Source organism: Styela clava, chromosome 8 (genome assembly GCF_964204865.1).
Source record: "Styela clava chromosome 8, kaStyClav1.hap1.2, whole genome shotgun sequence".
In the NCBI taxonomy this organism is placed as follows: Eukaryota; Metazoa; Chordata; class Ascidiacea; order Stolidobranchia; family Styelidae; genus Styela; species Styela clava.
In genome coordinates this window covers 21,548,598-21,566,588 of record NC_135257.1, presented here as the reverse complement: position 1 = coordinate 21,566,588, position 17,991 = coordinate 21,548,598, and the positions used below count along the sequence as shown (strand labels likewise).

The 17,991-nt window shown below is 36.3% G+C and overlaps 1 protein-coding gene and 1 long non-coding RNA gene across 4 annotated transcripts; both read right to left on the bottom strand.

The window, feature by feature from the left end:
- Positions 1 to 738: 738 nt before the first annotated feature.
- Positions 739 to 5,386, bottom strand: LOC120348479 (uncharacterized). Of its 3 annotated transcripts, none has more exons than XM_078115294.1 (2): positions 4,025 to 5,386; positions 739 to 3,305 (listed from the first exon to the last, which is right to left on the bottom strand). In XM_078115294.1, exon 2 carries the CDS (start codon positions 3,276 to 3,278, stop codon positions 1,995 to 1,997), a length of 1,284 nt encoding a protein of 427 aa, XP_077971420.1. In that variant the 5' UTR covers positions 3,279 to 3,305; positions 4,025 to 5,386; the 3' UTR covers positions 739 to 1,994. The 3 variants fall into 3 exon arrangements, with proteins under 3 accessions (XP_077971420.1, XP_077971419.1, XP_077971418.1); XM_078115293.1 differs by lacking the exon at positions 4,025 to 5,386 and adding an exon at positions 3,551 to 3,903; XM_078115292.1 differs by lacking the exon at positions 4,025 to 5,386 and adding an exon at positions 3,574 to 3,903.
- Positions 5,387 to 7,251: 1,865 nt separating this feature from the next.
- On the bottom strand, positions 7,252 to 9,853 carry LOC144425795 (uncharacterized). Its single transcript, XR_013477660.1, has 2 exons — positions 9,368 to 9,853; positions 7,252 to 9,076 (listed from the first exon to the last, which is right to left on the bottom strand). It is a non-coding gene; the product is annotated as an uncharacterized LOC144425795 (long non-coding RNA).
- Positions 9,854 to 17,991: the final 8,138 nt, after the last annotated feature.

Below are 17,991 nucleotides of genomic sequence, written 5' to 3'. Positions count from 1 at the left end.
ACTGAATAAGTTTTCCTCGATGCTTGCTTTGCTCGTTGCGATATACACATATCATGTGCTACTGGAGGCGAACTAAATGGCATAACTTGTACATTCACCTCAGAAGGTATTGGTGATTCTTAGGCTGCCAAATGAGTACTCTCTATTCCTGCTTACTTGGCAGTAAAGGAACTGTACTTACAACTAAGGTGTGCAACCAGCGTAATGTATGAGAGCTAAATTTACCACATCTGGAATTAGAAGAATAGCCATTTGCAACGCACTTTCACCACGGATTAGAAAATACGAAGCCTTAAAGGGGGATTTATCGAAGAGATCACCCTCATTTCATCCAAAAGGTATTACTATCTGCATGATGGAATGGTTTTGAAAATTTGTTCATGATCCACAAAAAATAAATGAGTGAAATTATATGTTGTTCATTTAGAGTTCTTTAATTTAACCTTCGAATGGTTGATGCCTCATCTTCATCTTTGTGTCGGATGGGTTGGGTGATTAAATTTTATTGAAGGCTAATGGATGCCTGCAGATTATTTGTATTTATTTGAGTTTCTGTGAAAGCACACCCGTCACTATGACAAACACCGATTGGCCCGGAGCCTAATTTATATTTTTGTAGATACATTGGAGAATTTCTTATCTTCTGCATAAAATCGTAACTTATTAACAGGGACCCAAATCGATCAATACCATATAGCAGTGGTTCCCAAAGAGTGCGTTCAATTTTACTATCAGCCATTTCCATGAAATATTTTATTTTCTCTCACAAGTTTAAAGTTCAGGACAAATTATACAGTTATCAGAAATAAAATGATTTCTCAATGTTTTTAAAAATGAATAGCAGCTGACGTATCTGAGTAAACAATTGATTTGAATTTGGCCATGGTAATATTGCTACACGCCACTAAACATAGTAAGGAAATTTAAATGGGGGAGCAAAGATTCTCTAACTGGGATTAAGCTCTATAGCACTGTGATAATATATTGTAAGTGAACAAAACACAGTGAAATAGCTGTACCACATTCTCTGCCGCTCCAATCAGTCCTATACATACAATATAAATGAAAAACAAAAAAGATTAGATACCCGAAGCTTGTGAGCATTGTGACACTCAAGCAGGGACAATAAAAACATGAACAATAAACTGACATACATAATCCCGAAACACCAGTTTTACCATAAATAATTTTGCAGTGGTAAAGTATAGGAAGAATTTGATAGTGGTCAAAAACCGTGAAATCATCCACTGTTATTGTTTTGTTGAACAGAAAACAGTCATGACGAGAACAAAATACAATAAACGAACATTATGTTGGATAATGTTACTAGAGCAAAATTTTTCTTTCCCGTAATTTTTTTGATATTATTTGTAAGCCAAATATCAAGGATGAAAATATGCAAAAAACTAAGCCTTTTCAAGCTGAACGAGAAGTAAAATGAATCATTTTGATTGAACGAGTTCTACAAAGTTAGATGCCATCTTATTTTGAATTGGTTACATTGCGATGATAAAGAATTCGGCCTTCAAATAATCTGACAACAATAGCACTATCATATTAGTTCATAATCTACCGAAAGCAGTATGAAACATAAAAACCTTGTCCAAGGTTTCGATATTTGTGATCAGTTTTATCAATTCTGATATGCTGATTATGGAGTTGGAATACGTATACAATTCGGGATTGCAGGGAAGATGCTGAAACTTGAGATGAGGCAATTTATACACTGGATACTTGAATGTTCTTGTGTGATTAAATTCTGGTGGGTGCATTCACTTTGCTGTTCCGGTTCAATCTTATGAATGTGAAGAATCTTGTTCTCCCGCGACTGATAGTATTTCTGAAGAACGGTTGAAGGCAGGATTGTTGTTTTATTTCCCAAGATCTTTCCTATTGTGGGTTCAAATCACTATTTCACGTTGTTGCCAAGTAGAAGGATTTTCCCCCTGGGTAAGCTTTGCGAAGTGTGTAAATGTCAAGAACACTTTCCATGTTTACAAACAAGACTTCTTGCCTGTATGGATTAGCAGATGTCTTTGTAAATTTGATTTTGATGAGAAATATTTTCCACATTGTTCACAAGCAAAAGGTTTTTCTCCTGTATGAGTTATCTTATGCACTTTTAGATGACATAATCGTGAAAAACTCTTCCCACATTGTTTACAAACGTATGGTTTTTCTTCTGTATGAATTGACTTATGCACTTTTAGATAAGAGGATTGTGAAAAACATTTTCCACATTGGTTACAAACGTACGGTTTTTCTTCTGTATGAGTTGACTCATGCACTTTTAGATTGAACGATTGTGAAAAGCCCTTCCCGCAATGTTTACAAACGTACGGTTTCTCTCCAGTATGAGTACGCGCATGCGATTTTAGACGAGATAATCGTGAAAATCCCTTCCCACATTGTTCACATACGTATGGTTTTTCTCCTGTATGAGTTAGCTTATGCGATTTTAGAGAAGATAATCGCGAAAAACCCTTTCCACATTGTTTACAAACGTATGGTTTCTCTCCTGTATGAGTTAGCTCATGCGATTTTAGATGAGATAATCGCGAAAAACTCTTTTTGCATTGTTTACAAACATATGGTTTTTCTCCAGTATGAGTTTGCTCATGTACTCGTAAATTAGATGAATCTGAAAAACGCTTCCCACATTGTTTACAAACATACGGTTTTTCTCCAGTATGAGTTCGCTCATGTACTCGTAAATCAGATGATCGTGGAAAACGCTTCCCACATTGTTTACAAACATACGGTTTTTCTCCAGTATGAGTTCGCTCATGTACTCGTAAATCAGATGATCGTGATAAACACTTCCCACATTGTTTACAAATATACGGTTTTTTTCCAGTATGAGTTCGCTCATGTGCTCGTAAAACAGATGATGCCGAAAAACACTTCCCACATTGTTTACAATAATACGGTTTTTCTCCAGTATGAATTCGCTCATGTACTCGTAAATTAGATAATGCTGAAAAACGCTTTCCACATTGTTTACAAATATACGGTTTTTCTCCAGTATGAGTTCGCTCATGTACTCGTAAATCAGATGATCGTGAAAAACCCTTCCCACATCGTTTACAAATATAAGGCTTTTGTCCGGTATCAGTTCGATCATGCTCTTGTGATTGAAATAATCGCGAGGAATCCTTTTCGCATTGCTCACAAGTATAAGTTATTTCTTCGGTATCAGTTCTCATATGCTCTTTTAAATTCCATTTTAATTTGAAGTTCTTTCCACATTGCTGGCAGAAAAAATCGTTCATCTCCATTTTCCAATGTTAGTTTGTAAACTTGATCTGGTGTTGGTATATATATAGGTTAAATAGATTTGCACACAATTATGTGATTAACAAATATTCATGAATGAAAACAACTGGATCACTGGTATTGTGATAGGACATCTTGATAGAAGGCCACACCATATATACCTAACCATTAGCCCTAACAATATTAGTATAAACTTTCATCTTTTGCAAAAAATTATGGCCCAACAGAATATTGGTTTATGAAAACTTCATTAGAAATAATTTATGTTGCTTACAAATTATCCTGTAAACTGCTTACAAATTCAAGTCAATAAAGCCCTCCTCAATGTCATCATATTATGGTGTTACTCATTTTCACCTATGCCATGGACATGAACAAAAGTCAGTTCATACATCAAGGATTTCACATATTCATCCGAGGGGAAAGACAATACAGCAATAAATTCAGTCTCTTAATCACCAAAGCCACTTGTCTTGTTACCGCGGTAGTGAAACCTTCTGAATTTATCCGGTTTCACATTGTGGTAACGATAGCCAGTTATTTATTTCATGGACGCATGGACTTGATGGTTCGAACCTGCAGAATCATACACAGACACAAGGTACCGTATCCTAGCTGCCTAGCACGATGCGACACAGCGCCAAGCCATGACAGAGACAATCTCAGATTATTATATGGAATACAAGTAAAAATCAGAGTTATCTTCTCTAGCGTTCTACATTGCAAAAATTAAAACCAGAACGCGCACCGGTACCGTAAAAGCAGCTAACTTCGGATGATTTCACTATATTTTAATCAATAACTCTGCCGTTTGTTGTCCAATTCGCGTCAAACTTGAAATATATTACATTGATGTAATTCTCTGCATCTGCATATAATTTTCTCGACGATCGGATCATTTTTTCTGACTTAATTGTCTCATTTTCTGTGATCTGTAACGAAGCAAATAAATATCTAACTTCGGATGGGTGTATCCCCTTCCTGCGTCACCGCAACTAGAGCGAAAAGTGCGTGCGTGAAGACAAAACACGCTTTACGTCGTTGCGTAAATGCCAGATGTTCAATCCACGTCGCGAATGACGATGATAATGTCGATCGTAGGATTTACGGCGCTGCACTTTCAAGTTGTTTTTATACTAAAATGTCTCGTTTTATTTTCTCTTATCGTAATTTTAGATCCGAATATTCACCGATCATAGTCGATTTTGTTATAGCCGATAATGTTTTGATGGCGTTTTTTACACTCCACACCATGTATTTTATTGAGCATGTACATGACCGGATTCTTTATAGAATTGACCCACTTAAATGTCGGTCGTGCATAAACCACGACAAAACATTGATTTGGCAATTGGCAACTTTATTAAAATTACTTTCGTTAAATTCACGAAACGGAACTCACTTGCAACAATGATTGCTGTTATTTATCGCTGGTTATATATTTTTATGTTTACGCAATATTTCTCGACTGCTTACAAATTTTCTATTTTGAACCATGTTGCCATTTTGAAATCGTCAAATCGAATGAATATGCTTTTCGTTAATTGCCATTTTTAATAAATTTATTTGAATTACATTTCCAGCATTTGACGCCATGAATTCACGATCAATAGAAAATTGTTGATGCGTATATTTTAGTCGATATTTATCAATCGAACAAAATATTGTTGTTATTTTCAAAACTACGCCAACTCGTCAGCGCCCGAATGTCTGGCGTCAAATATGTAACGGCGACGCAACATGACGTCGTCTTCGAAGTGAGCGACGTCAGGTTCAACGTGTGCGTCAGATGCTATTATTGTGATAAAAAAAATTATTCGAATTTTAACTTTTTATCGGGTCTCCTACGACATCTCGCGATCAGTCTAATTTTCTATATACATTGATAACGCCCTCTATCGAATGACGCTATTTTGACGAAGTTAGAATCAGTTGAAGTCACGATCCGTCAATTTTATGCTAAAACGTGATTTTTTTGGGTAAAAAATTAATTGAACTGCGCGATTGAATATGATAACAGAATTAGATATATAAGTCTTCACTATAGAAACTGCCATAAGCACAATATGACGAAATTTAGTCGAGATATAAACGATTAAAAATTTCATCCGAAGTTACCTGCTTTTACGGTACCGTAAAACGGGCTAACTTCGGATGCCTTGTAACTTCGGATGAAATTTTCAATTGTTTAAATCTCGACTAAATTGCGTCGTATTGTGCTTCTGGCAGTTTCTCTAAAGAGTCCTTATATATCTGAATCTGTTATCATGATCAATCGCGCAGTTTTATTTATTATTTGATTGAAAAATCACGTTTTAGCAAAAAATTGACACTCCGTTTTCGAGCGGCTTAAATCGTGACTTCTAACTGCGCTAACTTCGTCAAAACACCGTCATTCGATAGAGGGCGTTACCTATGTATTACAAAATTAGACTGATCGCGAGATGTCGTAGGAGACTCGAGAAACAATTAAAATTAAAATTGTCTTTTTACATCAAAATAATAGCATCTGACGCACACATTGAACCGACGTCACCCTGACGTCGCTCGCTTCGAAGACATTCGGGCGCCGACGAGTTGGCGTATATTTGAAAATAGCAGCGATATTTTGTTCGGTTGGATCAATATCGGCTAAAATATACACATCAACAGTTTCCGGTGGATCTTAAATTCATGCCGTCAAATGTTGGAAATTTAATTTATTAAAACGGCAATTAACGAAAAATATTTTCGTTCGATTTGTCGATTCAAATTTCACCATTTGGAACGGCAGCATGGTTTAAAATGGAAAAATTGTAAGCAGTCAAGAAATGTTGCGTAAATATAAAAATATATAATCAGCGATAAATAACAAGAATCATTGTTGCAACACTTGCAAGTGAGTTCCGTTTAAAGAATTTAACTAAAGTGATTTATGCACGGCGGACATTTTAATAGGTCAATTTAGTAAAGAATCCAGTCATATGCATGCTCAATAATATTTATCGTGCGACTATATACGATGTGGAATATACAAACGCTATCCAAACATTATCGGCTATGATCGGTGAATATTCGGATCTAAAGTACGATAAGAGAAAATGAAACGAGACATTTTATTATAAAAACAACTTGAAAGTGCAGCACCAAAAATCCTACGGTCATCATTATCATCGCCACTCGCGACGTGAATTGAACATCTGGCATTTTCGCAACGACGTAAAGCGTGTTTTGTCTTCGCGCACGCAGTTTTCGCTCGAGTTGCGGTCACGCACGGAGGTGATTCCCCCATCCGAAGTTAGATATTTAGTGGTGTAGCGTGTAATGAGACAATTAAGATAGAAAAAATGATCCGATCGGCGAGAAAATTGAATGCATGTGCAGAGAATTGCATCAATGTAATATATTCCAAATTTGACGCGAATTGGACAACAAACGGCAGAGATATTGATTGAAGTATAGTGAAACCATCTGAAGTTAGCCAGTTTTACGGTAGCGACGCAGCGGTGTGGCTCAACGGGCTGAGCGTTAGGAATACGCTCGCCACCGCACCTCTAATTACTCTGTGTGGGTTCGCAGGTTCGAATCCCATGCAGGGATGGTTATGTGCGAGAGGATTGCTGACTCCTCGCCGTCGTTGGGTGGTTCACGTAACCGCTGGTCGGTTACGGCTTCCTCCACCACCAAGTCCATGCTTCCGAAAACAAACAATATAACTAATCCCATACCCGACTTGGAACGGTAACCGGACGAGAGGCCGTGGTTCGCCATATGGATAAGCCGTCTTATCGGCTTTCCTCTCCCCCGGGATAAATATGTAAATCCTATCCTATCGGTACCGGTGATCTTATCGAATCAAAAAGCAGCGGAATACCTTGGTCACTGCAGCAAATGCCCAGAATTATTTTTAAATGAATCCTACGCGGAAAAATTACATCTGGATAAAATATCTAACAGTATTTAATTAATTTCGAAACGAAAGATAACGATCAGTTTAGGCCGCGAGCCGAGGCCCTGAAAAACGCCTTGAAAGTGAGTTTCGTAGCGCACATCAGGTAACTACCTAAAAATGATTTTAAAATGTTTCCTAAAAATTTAGTAACAAATATTGCCTTGTTTCCACTCCCAAAAGTTGCACGTTTTACGGAAAAGACGCTTTTACTACAAGAAATATGTGCTACGATCTGTCCTATATTCTCTACATTTTCGGCAAGGAACAATGACTTCAGCATGACGTAACAATTGAATTAAACCAGCTGTTAGCGAGCGGATGAATATTAGTTATTACTGCTTGACCTTGCGCTGAGTTGGGCAGGCTTTCCATAGCCCTGTTTAGTTATTATTAGTTAAGTTATGCTAAGACGTTGTTGAAAAATGTATAAGTAAGTTATTAAACACTTGTAGATCCTTACCACGGATATGGGCCGTGAGACGAAGCCATGAAAACGCCCAGAAAATGAGTTTCGTAGCGCACATCTGGTAACTAAATAAATTCTTCAGTTTTGTGTGAAAACGAACATAATGAACGCATTACAGCTTGTTCCACAATTCTAGTGCGAAATTGAATATAAGAGGTTCCCGGAAATTCAATAACCATAAGTTTACAACACATACATAAGAACTATGCAATTCGAGAGCCCTACAGCACACTAACACAAATGTATTCCTGTAATGTTTTGCCTGACCAAAATCGGACTTCCTCAGTCAATCATAATTTATTAGGTAGATTACGAAAAATATGACATACATGTAACCAACAACAAAAAATACTTTAATTGTGTGACAGGAATCGGGAGTGACCTCGAAAGCAGCGACACCAACAACGCTGATTCACATAAATAAATTTTATGTAATAACCACAAGCAGTTTACAACAAGAACAGCATAAAAAGCTACATCCGTTTTATAGAAGCTATCAAACGTATTCATTTTTAAGCAATGAAGTCACAAATTAACATCGTGAGCACGAAAACACAAATAAATCAGTTATTTCTCACTTAGAAATTTACCGCAAAAGTCAAGAAAATTAACATAATGTACATAACATAGTGAACAGAAATATTACAATTTACAATTAATCTTTTTTTAGTTTATGTGGTTATGTATTTGAACAAAGGCAATAATATTTCTAGAAACAGGACCACGACACTAACAAATGTCCGAAAAACAAAACAAATAAATGATACTTATTAAATCAACAGTAATATCTAATTCACTTTCTTCTGAATTGTTTTCGAAATCCACTATCTCAAAAATCGACTTTTCCTCTATAAGTGTACTGTGATTTTGCAGTCAATACAAAAACAAAAATCTGTGCAATTTAAGTTGATTTTGGCACACTTTCATAAATTATTTTGACTATTTTTCTTACACTTGCAGTTTGCCAACTCAAGAACTGATTTGAGGGCCACATGCTTCTTCAGTGAATCATTGTTGGGTGGAGAGTATAATCCTTATGTTTGACAGTGTTAAATAGACGTGCCCTGGTATCATTTACATTCTTCATATCCTCTTCAAATTCCTCAGCTTTATTTATTAATGCCTTGTTAACTTCAAAAGATCTTCATAGTCGAGGGAAAAAAATGAATTGAAAATCTCAATGAAGTCTCCAACATGAATTTGATGGGCAGTTCCAATTGCAGAAAAGTGCTAAAGTATTTCAATATGAATAGCCCATCTAAGCTGTTTGCAACTATTATGATTCTCATATACCTTTAAGCTTCAAGACTTCTTGATTAATCCAGCACTGATAGCAGCAGGGATCAGAGCCTGCGTTAGGTCGGATTGGTGGAACATTGCCGTTTTCTTTTGTAGTACAGTATCTAAAATAAGGAAGAAAATAATATTTGGAGCAGCATGAGTTTAAAAATATCCCTAAATACTAACTAATACCTTGAATACATAATGCATTTTATCTGATGTACTAAATGAGCGTATATATGCTCATTGCATGTTCTACAGTCCAGCAGTGTTTGCATACCATTACCGGTACTAGACTATATCTACACTAAATTTTGATATATCACAGTCTGAAATGTCCTATGACAGTATGAGTATGGACTATAGACTATATTTTAAAACATCAACTGTTTGTCTACAACTTGATTTCTCACCTCTCAATCGTTTCCAATCCTACCTTTCTTTCCACTCCGGCATAACTTATCATTGCTTCCCAGGTTCTTGTCGACTCTATGAATTTAGATTTAGACCAACCGACATTAGTAAAATTGATTTTCTTCTCTTTTACACAACCGTGCATTACAGAAACAGCCATTCATTTCTATTTCCAAATATGCTGTGGCCTATATCTGTATATAGTAGTATAAGTCTGCTGAATAGTCAAGAAGAGTCATTAAATTAATCATAAACATTTCATGCAAGCCAGAAAATATCGTTGTTTGTGACATATTATTCTAGGTCTAGCCTTCCTTGGAGTTACCGCACCGTACCTATTTAACAACGTCTTATGAGCTAGTGCTCAACTAAAATTGCTATTTATGGTAAGGATATGCAAGTGTTTGATATCTTACCTATACTTTTCAACACCTCCTTAGAATAACTGAACTAATATTACCGATAACTGAAAAAAACTATGGAAAGGCTACTCAACCCAAAAGCGAGCAGTTGTAGTACATCTGATATTCATCCGACCACTGGGGATCCACCTACAGCTGACTAACTTGACTGTTACGTCTTGCAGAAGTCTGCGTTCACTGGCCCATGATACCGGAAAAGCAGAGAAAATAGGACAGATGGTAACACATATTTATTGTAGTAAAAGCGTCTTTTCTGTAAAACGTGCAACTTTTGGAAGTGGGAACAAGGCAATATTTGTTACTAAATTTCTAAGGAACATTTTGAAATCATTTTCAGGTAGTTACCTGATGTGCGCTACGAAACTGAAAGATAAATGGCCTCGGCTCGCGGCCTAGTTAATGAATATTTTACAGTATTATCAATCCAGCGCCGTCTGTAACAGTCAAATAGAGCCGCCTTTTCAGCTTCTGTCGTGTAAAATATTCAATTCATGACAACTACGAGATTCTTAATTGTCCTCGTATATTAATTTAATTGTGTCCAACGCAACTCGCGGTCTCGACTTTCTACGTCAAAATAAAAAAAAACATTACTGCATTAAAATACCACGGCGATCTGTGGACATAAAACAATGAGATGAGCTTCCTGATATATTTAATTTTGATACGTACTTTTGCAATCTTGTGACCTCGTTATCGCCGTTAGTAAAATCTCGATATCTGATATAAAATCACGTTTAGTACAATTTTACTTCATACAATGAAAACAGATATAAAGTATACCAGTAAATCAAAAATACAAATTCACCGCCTCGAAATCCACGCCGAACAGTTGCCGACAAAACAAGAGCCGCTCCAAAACACCACCGAATTCCGTGGACCTAAAAATGTGTGGTAAACTGCCTTATTATATATTGTTTTGATCCGTATTTCTTCTATTTTGCGAATTTGACAAATTTGAGATGTGCTTGTAACATTGACTCCGTTCAATCCCAATGCTGCCACTTTGAATATATTTTAAAAAAAAAACTTTCGAAAAATCGAAACCTTGTTTTGATTTTAATGGCGGTATGTTCCTAAACGGCGAGGAAATATAACGGCACACGAAATTTTGCAATTTTCAATGACTAGAAAAGCGTTTTTAGACTGTCGCGGGACTCAAACAAAACTTATATTGTTTACGCTTTTATTTTCAGTATTTTACTTTTCAATCAAATTTAGATCGCGGATTTTTTTTTTATGGATCCACAATGTGGATTATTCAATATGTAAATAATAAATAAATTAAATATAAATAAAGATATATTGTGTACCGCAAGCGAACAAACATATATATCAGTAATATCAAGATAATTCCATCAGATATAATATTCCATATAATCCAGATAGATCGCGGATTTACTCCTCCATTTGTCTTTAGAACCACGCCGCCGATGAACGTATAATAACTCTCACCGAATTCTCAATTCCGTGCAAAGTACAAAAATAAGTATGATAGGATAGGATTTACATATTTATCCCGGGGGAGAGGAAAGCCGATAAGACGGCTTATCCATATGGCGAACCACGGCCTCTCGTCCGGTTACCATTCCAAGTCGGGTATGGGATTAGTTTTACTGTATTGTTTGTTTTCGGAAGCATGGACTTGGTGGTGGAGGAAGCCGTAACCGACCAGCGGTTACGTAAACCACCCAACGACGGCGAGGAGTCCAGCAATCCTCTCGCACATAACCATCCCTGCATGGGATTCGAACCTGCGAACCCACGCAGAGTAATTAGAGGTGCGGGGGCGAGCGTATTCCTAACGCTTAGCCCGTTGAGCCACACCGCCGCCCCCATACCAATCATCATGTTTATCGTGGCACAAATTTGTGATTTAGAGAGAATAAATACCGACGTAAAAGCGTTTACGGCCTAAATAACACGCCGCGTTGATGAAACCAAACGGCGATTTTAGCAGAAGGCAATTGCATGTGTTATCCCAATGTTTTTTTCTAGTCAACGACACCCTGCAGCTGAATGTAAGCAGCAAATAGAAAATTAAAATAACTCAATATTATCTTCACACATTTACTTAACCCTTTTTAAGCCTCAAGCCCTGCCCATTTTATGGGTATTTTTAAACTTATTTTTTTATGTCAACCATTAATTCCTAAAGCTTTATTCATGGGTTTTTAAAAGCGTCTGCTAGAGTTCTATTCAGCAATATATCTTTAAAACATACCCCTCGAAAAAAATTTTTGCAAAAAATTTTCAAAAATTTCTAAAAAAAAAATTGGACTTTGAGATATTCTGTGTACAGTAGAGGGTTAATAATTAATTCCTAATTAATTAATTTTTTCTTCAACGTTTTCGTCAAGTTTTTCCTAACATAACAATACCAAAACGACTATTATAGCATAAATGGTTATCACTCTGAAATTCACAATTGTATTTACAGTATTGTCAAGTTCAAGGTCAAATTACCGATACTGATGACGTCACAGCTCTTATTATTACTGCACAGACCACCCCCAATGCAAAAAAATTAAATTTTTTCGACGGAAATGCGCGTAGAACGGCGTAACCAATCTCATACGCGCATTTACGCGTTAAAATTACCATTAATTTTACGTTTTTTTTACATACAAAAAATCTCCATACCTCTGCCAACTATGGAGCATTCGAAATCATATTTATCAAAACAACACAGCGCCAGGGATGGTCAGGGATAGTTAGTATGACTGAAAATACATGCTAAAACAATAATAAGTCGTTATAAAGGAGTATTTCCTGACAGGTGATTTTGAAATCCAGGATATCTATACGATTCGCACTTTGCGTCACGGCTGGAAGGTTTTATCGCTTCTCTCATATCAGGGCATTACGTCGATAAACAGCTAAGAGCAATATTGACTCTATAAGTACATAAATTTTACAATTTATCTAAAAGTACACCCATATGGGCGTTCCGGCTGTAGAAGGGTTAATTAACATAATCATACAATAACAGTTGAAAAAATGAAATTTTATCGATAATACTGCTATATATATATATATATATATAAGATCCATTGACTTATCGTTTGTTTTAATTCCAAAAGCAGAAGAAACACGTCTTTTAAATACTTTTTTTGTTTAATCGCAATGTAATTTTTCCGCGTAAGATCAATATTTCATTACAGTTGCTTTTGCGATCAGGCATGAATCGTCTTCTGTGCCAGTTGAGTAGCCCTGACCTAGGGCGTCTAATCCTTTTAAAATCTTGTTTTTTTAAAAAAAAAAAGATCAGTTCTTTAAATAGCCAGGCATTGATTTATATAATATGCAAAGCCAGAAAAGTAAAGTACCCTAGCCTGGGGTGTCCCAGCCAGTCTGTGACGGTGTTAGCCACTGCATTGTTTGTGTTTTCACTGCTGCTTTGTGTGTGCCACAGTGAGCACTATATCCGTATATTGAAACTTGATTGGCGCCGATAATTTTTCGTTTATATTCATAATTTTTCCGCGTAGGATCAATATTCCATTTACAGTTGCTTTTACGATCAAGCATGAATCGATCAGTAGATAAATTAAGTTGCTCTGGGGTTTTGCATTAAGTATATTCGAATATGAATGCAGTTCTTTAAATAGCCAGACATTTATTTATTTATATAATATGGAAAGCCAGAAAATATAAGTAGCCTGGGGCAAAGCGTATATATAATACAAGCGAGGCAACGCTCAGACAATGGACGCCGTCTTGTGCCTATTGTTCTCGGCCATATAACACGGCGCCTTATATGAAGTTCTCATACAATTATTGGAACATACCTATTATTTTCATTAATATTTTAGATAGAAAGATTTACAAGCATTTTGAAGTAGAAGCTTAGGCGAACATGGTGATATACTTTGATGTTTGCCAAATTGCATTTATAGTACATTAAATTGTCTTTAAATACCGTAAAAGCAGATAACTTCGGATGATTTCACTATATTATGAACAATTTCTCCGCCGTTTATTGTTCAATTGAAGCCAAACTTGGAATATAATACAATGAGGCCTTTCTCTTCACGATAAACTCGGTTTCATATCAGTCAATACCTTTTTTCATTCAAATTATTGACTTTATTTGTCAGCAGATCTGTATTCCAAATGTTTCTAACTTCGGATGGCCACTTTTCGCTTTGCGTCACTTCGTCGTGAGAGAGAAATGTCTGCGTGATCAGTGACGCGTGATAACGTCGCTGCGTAGAACTTACGATGCCGTGATCCGTTTTGCGTGTCGCAAACTGACGTTCATCTATGAGGGCCGTTTTATTTTTTTCCGATTGTTAATTCTTTCGGGTCGGCGGACATTGAAGTTTTATATATCTGGTCAATGACATTAGCAGCATGCTTAATGTCATTGATCTGGTATACCCGTGCGTTTACATCGGCAACAGCTCTTGAAGACAAGAAGGACTGATTTCAAAACCCAAATTAATTTTATTCTGATTTTTATCTTATGTGTTGGCTTTGATATTATCACTCTTTGTATATTATTAATCGTTCGAGTTTAAAGAGAATGGTGATATTATTATCGACACCGGGATGGAGATATTTATTAAGACGATGATTGACGTTCTTATGCTTTGCACCTGCGATTGCACGAATCCTGAATTTTTATTTATTATAATAATTGAATAAATCGGCCGTTATGCATTTATACTTGTCATAAGGCTTTTGGTCCTAATATCGGGTCGGACGCTAATTATATATAACTATTTCCCTCAAGTTTTAACGTTTTTTTTTAGGACAAAACAATAACCCGACGGTTATTATAGCTAAAATCGTTACCGACTAACTCACAATTTTAGCTACGGAATTTGCGAACTCAGCACTTTACTCGACGATTTTGACAGTGTCACGCCATAATTATTACCGCTAAAATGCTTCAAAATGCAACGCATGTAATAATTTATGATAATTTTGCCCATCGCTATTTCTGACATTTCGCAAAACTAAACCATTTACTTCTGACTATTCTTAATTTCATGAAAGTGCTAGATTTTGCTAATATGATCGTTTTAATACAAAACAAAAATGAGACAACATGGGACAAATGAAAATAAAAAAACAAACAACAATTTTTAATACGAAACAAAAATGAAACGAATGAAAGTAATAAAAAAAAGAATGATGAATTACGATAGGTAGTAAAAAATGGCAGTGGAAATGGAAAACAATAAGGAACAGTGGAGCTTGTGGCTCGTGTTCATAATTCAGATATAATGTATTCACAGGCAGATAGACAAAGTCAAATGACATGAAACGGATAAAACGCCAAATAGAAACTTTGATACTCTTTTCTTCATTTTGCGACTTACTCGTATGTGGTCCAACCTCCTACTGAGTGCACCTGAGTTTCATGCTCACCTGTGCAACATGCTACGCTTAAAGATATTATCATCGTAAACATACATACTTTATCATTGTGTGATAGTATAGATACGCGTAACTGGCTGTTCATTAGCCTTACGTATCAACAACATCTATACGTTCGGAGAATGAATGCAAAAATATTAACGCACAAATTTGATGTGCTTTAAACGGATTCACAATGAATAAACAGCATATGACTGGGGCTATAATGAAGTTTTTGTAGGATTTGGTGACTGGGATCAGGTAGGAGCTTTCACTTTATATTTAACTACACGTGGCGCCACAGAGTCTGGCGTTCAAATGTCGCAGCGAGTTACGCAATGTGACGTCGGCGTTAAATGGAGCGAAATTGAATCACGTTGTTGACGTCACGTTCAGCGTAAGCATCGTAACGTCGATATTTTGACGAAATTTTTAAATCAAAATAATATATTTTACTTGAATCGCACGCGACATCTCGTGATCACTGTAATTTTCCTTGTACATTGTGTATGCCCTCTAGCGATTGACGGTCTTTTAGTGAAGTTAGCGTCGGCAGAAATCGCTATGTTAGCCGCTCAAAAACAAGGTGTTAATTTTTGGCTAAAATGTGATTTTTTGTGTCAAAAAATAAATAAGATTAGGCGATCAAATATGATAACAGATTTAGATATTTAAGGACTCTCTATAGAAACTGCCAGAAGCAAAATATGACGTAATTTGGTCAAGATATAAACGATTGAAAATTTCATCCGAAGTTACAAACCATCCGAAGTTACCTGCGTTTACGGTACAAGTATGCCAGTTTCGAGTTGCTTCCGAAGTAAGTTGCCCATTCTCATCGTCATAATTGACCATTTGACAATGGTGTTCTTTGTGATGTCACAGATGGACAGTTGTATTTATTCGTCGAAATTACCTCGGGACTCAAATTTGCTTCTATGGCCGTTTCTATTTTCGGGTCAACATTTTCTCGCCTGCCAAGCTCCCTAAAGCCCGTCTGCTCAGCTCCGAGCTGCGCTAGAAGACCAAATGACGTTGTAGGATTGTTGCGGCGGCATTATACTCCGTCAAATCGGCGTATCACTATAAAAGTTTCCAAAAAGATGACCAAAAATGGTTCTACGTTGTGTTTGTGGCCAAATTTAACGCATTAGATAGTTTTTTATTTTGAATTGCGTTATATATTTAGGTAGCATATAGCTTAAAGTTCAAAATCCACCTTTCGGCTTTATTCTAGCTCTTATAACAGTTGACTTATTGGATTCGGTACAACAACACGACGAACATTTCCCATAAGACTCCATTATTTCGCGTTTTTCCAATATGGCACAAGATGGCGTCCATGAACCTGTTTAACATTAGGCAAGTTGGTTGCCGGCCCTTGGCCTGGGGTGTCCCAGCTAGCCACTTCATTGTTTGTGTGTTTCACTGCTGCTTTGTGTGTGCCACAGTGAGCACTATATCTGTATATTGAAGCTTGATTGGCACCGATAATTTTTCGTTTATATTCATGTATTATCACAAGTTTAACGTCTTATTACAAAGTGTGCTACCATTAGGGCTGTCCAAGCGAACCAAATATTCGAAATCGAATCGAATCGCAAATTATTCGAATCGTTTTTCGGCTAATTTTCGAATCGCTAAAATTAGGTACGGTACATAAAGCGGAAACCACCTTTACGGGATGTTTTTCATCGGGCAAGCGGCGGCGCTCCGAGCTCAGACTACCCTCACTCCCGGCTTGCTTAATTGGTTTCCCGATATTTCTCTCGCCTTCATTTTGTGATAAACATGTCATTACTAATGCCCGCCCGGTGGCACATGATTAGCCATTTCATGCGTGGTCATCATAACAAGGTATAGTCGATCGTGACGTTTTTGAGAGAGAACAAGGAGAAAAAGGAGACAATTTAGAAAACGATAGTTCTATAAATAGAATCGATTTGAATCTGTTGAGTTAGTTATCATAGGAACATGGTACAGGCAACTCAAAGCTGAAACAGATGTTTTGGGATCCTTATGATGGCAATACCTTCTTTAAATGGAATTTGTAATTTCTCATGATGGCATTACTGTATTATCCATCTGTATACCAAGACAAATAATTGCACTCTTGCATTTTGATGGCTGTTGTACACTAACAATATTATAGTCCTCAAATAATATTGTCATCAAACTAGCTTGGAATTTTTAAATGCAATTTTGAACTTGAGCAACAGTTTTATCTATATTGATGGTTGTTATTATTTTGCTGAAATTTACACAAAAAAACATAAAGACTAGTGAATAGGATTAAAATAGCATCTACAGGCTCTATATGTCCTACTAAAACTGAATCAATCAAAATTGAGATTGCAATTTTTGAATAGTGCAATTTTTACTCTTAACACTCAACAGTTTTCGAGACCCAAATTTTGGAGTTCTCCAATTTTTTTGACCAGTTCATACAAGCGTGTGATCTCCTTTGATGCACATACGTTACCACAACATCGAAGGGCAGGCGTTTATTGTATAATAGAGACAGATTTACTATTGTGCAATAATATTCGATTATTCGGTTCGATTCGGCGAAAATATTCGATTCGAATCAAAAAATTATTCGATTTTGGACAGCCCTAGCTACCATATAAAGATATAGAAATGTATTTTATTCTAGAATATTAAAATTGCTAATAAGAAAACAGTAAATATTAAGTATGTATGGCACAGCCTCCAATTAAAGATGACCAGTGATCCAGTTGCTTTCATTCACGAATATTTGTTTTCCAAATCTGTGATTTCTGAAATTTTTCAGTCAATATTAAACTAATCACATATACCGTAAAACTTCCTAA